The 11354-nt window shown below is 36.4% G+C and overlaps 1 protein-coding gene across 1 annotated transcript; it reads right to left on the bottom strand.

The window, feature by feature from the left end:
* Positions 1 to 200: 200 nt before the first annotated feature.
* LOC127161752 (natterin-3) lies at positions 201 to 4191 on the bottom strand. The gene is made up of 3 exons (XM_051104467.1): positions 4128 to 4191; positions 3422 to 3557; positions 201 to 1225 (listed from the first exon to the last, which is right to left on the bottom strand). Exons 2-3 carry the CDS (start codon positions 3534 to 3536, stop codon positions 201 to 203), a joined length of 1140 nt encoding a protein of 379 aa, XP_050960424.1. The 5' UTR covers positions 3537 to 3557; positions 4128 to 4191.
* Between the last annotated feature and the right edge of the window lie 7163 nt (positions 4192 to 11354).

Raw genomic sequence — 11354 nt, forward strand, 5'->3', positions numbered from 1 at the left:
GATTTGACTTGACTTGACTAAAAATTTGTTTAATCAATTAATCAGCATTCAAACTAATCAACTCTAGAATAGGGAATGACTTCATTAATAAAACAGACCAAGAAGTAGTAGTTTGCCTAAAGTCAATTTATTGGTAATTCTTGAGGAATTTTGGGGTCAGAGATACTATACTGATGAACATGTTCTTCATTCATTTTCTATTACAGAGAACATTTCTTTCCATCTGAAAGTGGAGTGCAGGGATTCACAAGTGCTTGGATTTCTGCTATTTCCTGGTGACTATAGATGTCATTGATCAAGGTTCTGCGTATTTCATTGTTGTTGTATATTCTAGTGACCTGGCCAGTGTACGGGACATCAGCTGTGAAGGTATTGCTTTTAATGTCGATGCTGCAAATGTGGTTGGGAGGAACCTGCACTTCTATACTCACTGAATGCAGGCTTTTCTCAACTATGGATGTTGTCTTAGAATTGAGGCGGCTATAGTCATATTTCAAGCCCAGCTTTCCTCCCATACTTGCAAGAAGTGGAACCTTACCACTGACCGATATCTCTCCTGTCCCACCAAACGTATGTGTACGGCTCTTTAGGAAAGAAACCGTTTTATCGATGCCTTGGTCCAGCTTCACCTGATGTTTGGCTGGATCACAGTTCCTGTTGGCTGCTGTGAAATGTTTCAGTATTTGTTCGTTTTGGGATGTCTCTGCTTTGTTAGTATTATACTCGATAATGGTTAAATGCTGCCCTTTAATATCATGGTTTAGGGTGAAAACCTCATTTTCTGTGGTGTCCTGTTTTTTATTGCCAAGCATCATTAAACTGTTCTGAGTCATATAGCCTAACCCCAAATCATCTCTAGCAATAAAGTAACCATTACAAGTCTCCACTGCCAAAGGTGGAATCTCTCCATATGAAGATTTCTTCCACTCAAGTAATTCAAAGTTATCCTTATTCACTAGAAATGAAACTTTTTGATTTGGGACAGCGCTTCCTGTTTTGAATTCCCCATAAGATTTAATATCCCAACATGTTTTTTGAGCTCTGTCATAGAAGCAAGGTTTACAGTCTTCAAACCTAGCAGCATAATAAGTTTGCTTTGATTTCTTGTCAAAGAGAGTAACTGCATCCTTAGGCACATCCGTAGGTAGCTTTGCTTCTGTCCATTCCAAGAAGTTCTGGAACTCTGTCACAGTGCGAGGAAGAATATGATGAAGATGAGAGGACTCTGCAAGACAAATTATGTGCCAGTCAATCATCATTGCATAGACACTGCGAGATCAAATACAGCTATTAAAGGAGAAGTCCACTTCCAGAACAACAATTTACAGATAATGTACTCACCCCATTGTCATCCAAGATGTTTATGTCTTTCTTTCTTCAGTCGTAAAGAAATAATGTTTTTTTGAGGAAAACATTTCAGGATTTTTCTCCATATAATGGACTGATATGGTGCCCCGATTTTGAACTTCCAAAATGCAGTTTAAGTGCGGCTTCAAACAGTCATAATGCGGTTGTAAACAATCCCAGCTGAGGAAGAAGGGTCTTATCGAGCAAAACGATCATTATTTTCATTAAAAAAATACAATTTATATACTTTTTAATCTCAAACGCTCGTCTTGTCTCTCCCTGAACTCTGTGTATTCTGGTTCAAGACAGTTAGGGTATGTCGAAAAACTCCAATTTTTTCTCCCTCAACTTTAAAAATCATTTCAAATTCATCCTACATCACTGCAGAAGTACTGACCCAGCCAAAGTGAACATGCAAAGAAGATCAAACACCCTTAACAAAAAAGGTAAAACTGCGATATAGGATGATTTTTGAAGTTGAGGGAGAAAATACGAGAAAATACCTTCTTGAGCCAGAACACACAGAGTTCAGCGAGAGCAAGATAAGACGAGCGTTTGACATTAAAACGTATGTAAACTGTATTCTTTTTATTAAAATAACCGATCGTTACACTAGATAAGACCCTTCTTCCTCGGCTGGGATCATTTACAACTGCATTTGGGATCATCTGAAGCCGCATTTAAACTGCATTTTGGAAGTTCCAACTCGGGGCACCATATCAGTCCATTATATGGAGAAAAATGCAGAAATGTTTTCCTCAAGAAACGTAATTTCTTTACGACATCTTGGATGACAAGGGGGTGAGTACATTATCTGTAAATTGTTGTTCTGGAAGTGAACTACTCCTTTAAATGCTCCAGTATGAGGCATCAAATGAGCAGATTTAGTGGACTGAATGAATTATGTACACTTGACTAAAGTTTTACTACATTTTGCCATGAAATACTGAATTTGGTATCACGTAATTGATTCATTGGACAATGTGTTTTCAGTCAATGAGAAGGATGAGAAAACCTGCACAGAAAGTATTATAAAAACAAAATCCTCTCAAGTCAGAGAGTTCCAGATGCCAAAACGTTTGACTTTATTGGTCAAAACAACAAAGCTGAGATGCCTGCAGAACATTTAACAGTCTCACCTGCATCTCTCTATTTTATACAGTTCATAACCAGTGACCTTATTCACAGATCCCTTCTGGTTCCTCTTGTTTTCTTTTTAATATATATGCATACACACATATATATATACTTCATGACAGTTATTTTACTTTATAAAGCTTACTTTATACCTTTTTTCTTGAGATAAAATGCAAGCTGAAAGAATACAAGTAGCATTGTACAGACATATGTAGGCACAGTATGTCCATACAATGATTAACTAAACAGTGAGATCACATATACCTAAGTCCCTGTCACAGTACTTCCACAAAAATATACTGTATATCTAATAAAAATGATGCTATAAACAGTATTGGGGAAAGTTACTTTTAAAAGTAACGCATTACAATATTCTGTTACTTCCTAAAAAAGTAACTAATTACGTTACTTTATATAAAAGTAATGCGTTACACTACTTTTGCGAACGCAGAAGAAAGTTCAACACTCTTCAGCAATAAAAAAAAAACAATGTTAGTTTATCTAAAGTCATTTTCTTATTAGTATGGTTGAAATGGATCATCAAAGGTCAGCAGCAAAGACACTGGTTAATAAAATGGGATTAAATACAAAAAGGATATTTGTGTTATTTAACATTTAATTATTGCAGGTTTGCATCATATTCTGAGTTCGCATTTCACTGTTTAAATTCATTTTGATGAAGACTGAATCTGTTTTTTTGCATGTTCGCATTTAGTCTAGAACTACAGTATCATCACGTTCACACAGCGCACACAACGCCTCTGTACTTTCGATTTCTCTCAACATGGGGACAGGACACTAGTCAGTCAATAAACTGGGAGAAAAAAAAAGTAACTGGCGTTACTTTACTAGTTACTTGAAAAAAAGTCATCTGATTACATAACTTGCGTTACTTATAATGTGTTACCCCCAACACTGACTATAAAAGCAAACACACCAGCTCTTTCAGTCATTGAAGTGTCTTCTGCTGGAATGGATAGACTGGAATCCACTTCAGCTGGCTGTAGACTGACCTGCAGCAGAGCAAAGACCATCACCATGCCAAAATCCATTATCCCCTGCTGCCACGTTATCTACAGGTATGAAATACCATATATTTCATAAATAATGAAAGTGTTTAACTTGATAAATAGGCAATCTGCAATAAGTCTCATTAAGGAAAAACTGTAAAATATGTGCACACTGGTGATTTTAGATTAGAATTGTGTTCTGTGTCAAGTATTGCTCTTGGTAAAATACAGTGGTTGGACAAAATAATGTCAACACTCATTATATCCTTTCTTTTTAAAAATCTTTTCGTATTTTAGTATTTATTTGTATTTTTGTATGTTGAATTAAAATATTCCTAATATAGCTACTTTTTTGCAATGTCTATTCAGTGCTAATTTAACACAATAGTTGTATTTAAATAAAGACTGTAGATGTTACATTATGCCAGTAGGTGGCGACCAGTGACTGATTGTTTTTTCATCACTTACAGCTGGTTTTGTCATAAAAAAGGAACTAATGTGTATTCCGGTCAACTTAAGACAGATAATAAAGAGTGCCTAAATGTAATAACTGCCAACAAACTATTTTGTATGTTTGTTTTTTTAATTTCACATTATGGGCGTAGTGTCCTTAACATTAATAACTGGTCTTACCTGTGAAAGATGATCTGCTGGGAGTTTGAGTTGCCGAGAACGAGGTTCTTTCTCAGTGATTGTCGCTCACCAATCCAGTACAGCACTTCTCACGTGCAGCCTTACACTCAAATATATACCTTTATTTATGTAAATGCAGTTGTGCATATCAGCATACATGGCTACTTATCTGAAATATGACGGAGAGCCTACGTCTGGTGAGCTTGCTATCTTTTGTATAACCAAATTGCCTTTGTAAGGCCGGTCTGATCTCCCCATGAAACCAAAGTTCAGGAACAGATGCCATGAATGAAAATGGAATGAAAAACAACAAAACAAAAACAAAACAAAGAAACAAAAAAGAAAAAAAAAAAAAAACAAACAACTTTGAGAACTTCATTTTCTTCTGTTGGTTATCGTCAAATACTACTTAGTTACATGCAAACTAGCAAGAGATAAAAGCACACCACCAGATCCAAGGTAATAAGTAGCCAGAATTAGCAGAGGATGTAGAAAGCCTAATTGTCGTTTTAATTTAATCTTAAATTCCAAACCAGTAAGTCCTAGAAACACCAAATTTGGCAGGGCGGTCCCCAATTTAACTCTACTTTTATGTTTTTGCTCAAATCTCCATGACTCCACGACCTCAATGACAAGCTAGAATCAAAATTCCTTTTTCATTTGATACCCTGGGTCAAGTGGACCAAGCCATATACAATTAGGTCCACATATACTTGGACACTGACACAATTTTCATAATTCTGAGTCTGTATGCCATCAGAATAGAATTAAAAGGAAACAATCAAGATGAAATTAAAGAGGTCAAACAAAAATATCATGTGAAACATTTAGGAATTTTATACACAGCCCCCCTATTTTAGGGGCTCACATGTAATCGGGCAAATTAATATAACCATAAATAAAATGTTAATTTTTTACGTTTTTTTAAAAGTCCTTTGTAATGCTTCCTGAAGTCTATTGCCCATGGACATCACCAAAGACTGGGTTTCCTTCTTAGTGATGCTTTGCCAGGCCTTTACTGCACTGTAAAAAACAAAAAACACAATTTGTTGAGGTAACTTAAAATAATTTACCCAGCTGCCTTATTTTTATTTTATATTTATATTTATATTTTATATATATATTTTAAGTTCAGTCAACTCAAATAAATTTAGTCAACTTGAAATGTTATGTTGTACTAAGTGAAAACCGATATCTCAGTTGACTAAACAAAAATTTTGGTTTGTTAAAATTTAAAAGCTGGGCTGGTTAACTAGCTGCCTTAAAATTTTAAGTTGAATGAACTCAAATATCGAAGTTTTCACTTAGTACAACTTAACATTTAAAGTTGACAAAACATTTTTGAGCTGTTTCTCTAGTTTAATTTGATACACTGCATTCATGCTAAAACAGTTATTGTTGTTTGGGGTGGGGATAGTTGTAACAGTTCACTAAAAATATTACAACCAACTCCTTATAATGAGTCCAATTATCCAATCACATGCTCTTTTGAGGCAAAGTCATTTGAGGTTTTTGTTGCACATCAAGGGATTTATGTAAAATGTGTTTCCATCAGTTTTGCGCATCTTCTTATTGGATAAAAACAATATCCGCCTCAAATGAGCACATACAGTTTTTTTTTGTGTGCACATTTAGAATTTATGCATATGTTGTAACAACGGAACTCTTTGTATTTGACATTAACTCACATAATCTGTGATTATGCAGTACACGTCCAAGTGAGTTTTATTTGTAGTAGACAAATGTGTCTACCATATATCAAAGTTTGAAAGATCTAGCACAAACAACCACTGAGTTACTGATGCTCAAACAACTTGTTTGAATGAAACAAGTGTTACTTTTATCCCCGGTCCCCCCCTATACTTCTTAAAATAATCTTAAGAACATCTAAGTGCACTCAGTTGTGCTATTTTGGGACACCATGAATATGAACTAAATGTTCTTTTAACATACTTTCTCTTTATTAGAAAAATTGTATTTAGTTACCACTTTTAGTGCAATTGAACCCATCTTTTAGGGGTTCAGTGCAAAAAACAGTGCAGTAAAATACATTTTATGTACTTAAAGTGCTCTATTTTCGTGCTCTAATTTTGTGCTTTTTTATTTTAAAAGGGACAATGCACATTAATTAACATAAGTAAACAAGTCTACTATGTAAATGTGCCAGATTTAGCCATTCAGACTAATTTTCATCTGCAGTCACTGGAAATGGAAAATCAGGAAAAAAAAAAAAAAAAAAAAACAATACTTGAATCACTCTGTTGGCATTTACCGTATTTGAAATGTATTTTAACCATTTAGCAAACTTATTTTGTGTCCTGCTCTAAAATGCTTATTTAGAAGATTCAGTCTCTCTAAACCCCATCTATCACAATGCCGACTTGAGCAGGACTGAAAAGTTTGAACTTAGTTGGTCATATTTTATGAGATGTTGCAACTGTAATTCCTCTATATTAGCATTAACAAGTAAAGATAAGCATTTTGTTTTTGTAAGTCCCACACTGACTTTGCCAAGATTTGAGAAGCAGACATCAGTGTAGCATCTGGACCAATCAGACATACAGTTATTTGTTACATTTAACAAATAATCTTCAAAACCAACAGCCCAGCTATATGCTGGAGTTTTGGAAACAACCCCCCAAAGCAACTAACACCCCAAAAGGGCTCAGTTGCCAGGACAACGATCTGATATCACAGGTTTTATTGCCTCAAGGAATGCAAACGGAGCACACTACCTTTCCCTATAGGAAAGACACAATGCCTATAGAAATGGACTCTTTCCTATTCATTCACAGACAGACCTATCCTTGACCTTCCTATCATGCATAGCCCAGGTCATTGTGTACAGTATTACTGCAGTGTATTTTAATTTTTGTCTGTTGTTTTTGTATTTGTCTTTCTACTATTTTATGCATGTGTTATGATAGATCTCTAGTGTAGTATAACTTACCTATGTCATGTTTGGACTCTTTTAATTCGTTTTTTGATGATCTAAAAGATGGTGTAAATTAGATGTTGATACCTATGCAACATACATTTTCTTCTGTTGGTTATCGTCAAATACTACTTAGTTACATGCAAACTAGCAAGAGATAAAAGCACACCACCAGATCCAAGGTAATAAGTAGCCAGAATTAGCAGAGGATGTAGAAAGCCTAATTGTCGTTTTTAATTTAATCTTAAATTCCAAACCAGTAAGTCCTAGAAACACCAAATTTGGCAGGGCGGTCCCCAATTTAACTCTACTTTTATGTTTTTGCTCAAATCTCCATGACTCCACGACCTCAATGACAAGCTAGAATCAAAATTCCTTTTCATTTGATACCCTGGGTCAAGTGGACCAAGCCATATACAATTAGGTCCACATATACTTGGACACTGACACAATTTTCATAATTCTGAGTCTGTATGCCATCAGAATAGAATTAAAAGGAAACAATCAAGATGAAATTAAAGAGGTCAAACAAAAATATCATGTGAAACATTTAGGAATTTTATACACAGCCCCCCTATTTTAGGGGCTCACATGTAATCGGGCAAATTAATATAACCATAAATAAAATGTTAATTTTTTACGTTTTTTTAAAAGTCCTTTGTAATGCTTCCTGAAGTCTATTGCCCATGGACATCACCAAAGACTGGGTTTCCTTCTTAGTGATGCTTTGCCAGGCCTTTACTGCACTGTAAAAAACAAAAAACACAATTTGTTGAGGTAACTTAAAATAATTTACCCAGCTGCCTTATTTTTATTTTATATTTATATTTATATTTTATATATATATTTTAAGTTCAGTCAACTCAAATAAATTTAGTCAACTTGAAATGTTATGTTGTGCTAAGTGAAAACCGATATCTCAGTTGACTAAACAAAAATTTTGGTTTGTTAAAATTTAAAAGCTGGGCTGGTTAACTAGCTGCCTTAAAATTTTAAGTTGAATGAACTCAAATATCGAAGTTTTCACTTAGTACAACTTAACATTTAAAGTTGACAAAACATTTTTGAGCTGTTTCTCTAGTTTAATTTGATACACTGCATTCATGCTAAAACAGTTATTGTTGTTTGGGGTGGGGATAGTTGTAACAGTTCACTAAAAATATTACAACCAACTCCTTATAATGAGTCCAATTATCCAATCACATGCTCTTTTGAGGCAAAGTCATTTGAGGTTTTTGTTGCACATCAAGGGATTTATGTAAAATGTGTTTCCATCAGTTTTGCGCATCTTCTTATTGGATAAAAACAATATCCGCCTCAAATGAGCACATACAGTTTTTTTGTGTGCACATTTAGAATTTATGCATATGTTGTAACAACGGAACTCTTTGTATTTGACATTAACTCACATAATCTGTGATTATGCAGTACACGTCCAAGTGAGTTTTATTTGTAGTAGACAAATGTGTCTACCATATATCAAAGTTTGAAAGATCTAGCACAAACAACCACTGAGTTACTGATGCTCAAACAACTTGTTTGAATGAAACAAGTGTTACTTTTATCCCCGGTCCCCCCTATACTTCTTAAAATAATCTTAAGAACATCTAAGTGCACTCAGTTGTGCTATTTTGGGACACCATGAATATGAACTAAATGTTCTTTTAACATACTTTCTCTTTATTAGAAAAATTGTATTTAGTTACCACTTTTAGTGCAATTGAACCCATCTTTTAGGGGTTCAGTGCAAAAAACAGTGCAGTAAAATACATTTTATGTACTTAAAGTGCTCTATTTTCGTGCTCTAATTTTGTGCTTTTTTATTTTAAAAGGGACAATGCACATTAATTAACATAAGTAAACAAGTCTACTATGTAAATGTGCCAGATTTAGCCATTCAGACTAATTTTCATCTGCAGTCACTGGAAATGGAAAATCAGAAGAAAAAAAAAAAAAAAAAAACAATACTTGAATCACTCTGTTGGCATTTACCCTATTTGAAATGTATTTTAACCATTTAGCAAACTTATTTTGTGTCCTGCTCTAAAATGCTTATTTAGAAGATTCAGTCTCTCTAAACCCCATCTATCACAATGCCGGCTTTGAGCAGGACTGAAAAGTTTGAACTTAGTTGGTCATATTTTATGAGATGTTGCAACTGTAATTCCTCTATATTAGCATTAACAAGTAAAGATAAGCATTTTGTTTTTGTAAGTCCCACACTGACTTTGCCAAGATTTGAGAAGCAGACATCAGTAAAATGACAGGAACACAACAAAAGGTTACACTGCTGTAGTCATTTAATCGCTGACTCTTTATCCTCATGATTAGGAAGTGTATACAAAGAGAAATTACTTTTGCAGCACAGAAAACAGCATCTTCTCGACATGTTGACAACACAACCAACTAAACTGATATTGCTTGATATTGTTTCTTACCATGTTATATCAAAGTATTGTTATATTCGTAAACAAGCTGGTTTGTATTGCAAACAGTTTGACCCTTTACTCTGACACTTTGTCAGTTTGACACTTTTTTTGTCTTCTTGTTATTTCCTTACAGCTGCTAATAAATCTGAAGTCTCTCACATTCACAGAAAACAGCTTATACTTCCGTGTGAAAAATAAGGTTTATATTATGCACTACATAAAAGATATATTTGAAAATGTGTAGGGCCACTTTAACATTGTTGGTCAAATGGTAGATACCCTGATAGCACACGCACATCTCGGGGACGTCAAATGTCAGATGTCAGATGTCAAACAGACATCTATTAGATGTCTTTAAGATGTTTATGATTTAGAAGGTATGTAAAACTGACATGTTACAGACGTCTGCCAGAGATCTTTAAGTAAGAGATCTTTAACATACATATTGCAGATGTACGTGTGCTATCGTGGTAAACTAAAACAAGCAAGTCAATTCACATTAAAGCTGGAAGTTGTAGGAAAAACGTGTGGGTGCCTTGAAGATGCCAAGAAGACACTAACATAAATGAGTATATGACACTGTGTAACGCCAAGCCAGCAGAGGGAGCCCTCACCCCAGGACTGCCTGCACGCTCCCTCTGCTGCTTCTACTGCTACTTCCTGTTTGGCAGTATTTAAAGACTGACCATGTGCTCAATAGGTTGCGAAGTATTGCCAGTTTAACCGGCCTTACTGAGCGTTTAATTACTCTGTTGGATTACCTGTTGCCGTCTTGCTCTGTTCTTGGATATTGTATTTTTGGATTACCCTTGTTTGGATTTATTTGCCTGTTTGGACTGATTTCAAGGTTTGACCATTATCTGTCTTTTGACTATCGCTCTCTGGATCACCCCTGTCGGATTGTTTGCTATATTGGACTGTCTGCTCGGTATTTGACCCACTGCCTGTTTATACTTTCTGCTGCTTGGATTACGTTTCATGTTGTGTGTGATATTGGACTGCCTTCCGGTATTGACCTCCTGCCTGGTTTCTGTACTCTGTCTACTTTAAATAAACTACCGCGAATGGATTCTACTACTGCCTCAGCGTCCTCGTTACAGAATACTTCGCCTCCCATGAATCCAGCGGAAGTTACACGACACACCATGAACCCAGCAGATTGTCTCGTCCGACTCAGACAGGGGAACCGTTCCATAGAGGACTATGTAACTGACTTCTGTGAACTGTGTCACCAGGTAGAATTCAACGATACATTTTTTTTTGGACATTTTCCGTTTTGGTTTGGACAAAAACATATCACGTATCTTGCCACGCAATACCCCACAATAGACTCTCGAAAGTTACATAGATCTAGCACTCCGATTAAGCGGCTCACCTTTTACTGTCGGGATTGCGGACGAGGGACCCCGCAATCCCGCAGTAACCACCACACCACAGCCAGCTCAAGTCACATCCACCAAGCCTTTGCCTGTTCACGTCATGCCTGCCAAGCCAAAGCCAGCTCAAGTCACGTCCACCAAGCCAAAACCTGTTCACGTCATACCTGCCACGCCACAGCCAGCTCAAGTCACGTCCCCTAAGCCAAAGCCTGTTCACGTCATGCCTGCCAAGCCAAAGCCTGCTCAAGCCACATCCACCAAGCCAAAGCCTGCTCACGCCAAGCCTGCCGCTCCAGGGCCTGCTCACGCCAAGCCTGCCGCTCCAGGGCCTGCTCACACCATGCCTGCCATTCCAGCGCCTGCTCACGCCACGCCTGCTACTCCCGAGCCAGTCCACAAGATGGCCGCCATCCCAGAGCCAGTCCACAAGATGGCCGCCATCCCAGAGCCAGTCCACAAGATGGCCGCCATCCCAGAGCCAGTC

The sequence above is a fragment of the Labeo rohita genome, unplaced genomic scaffold (genome assembly GCF_022985175.1).
Source record: "Labeo rohita strain BAU-BD-2019 unplaced genomic scaffold, IGBB_LRoh.1.0 scaffold_73, whole genome shotgun sequence".
Classification (NCBI taxonomy): Eukaryota; Metazoa; Chordata; class Actinopteri; order Cypriniformes; family Cyprinidae; genus Labeo; species Labeo rohita.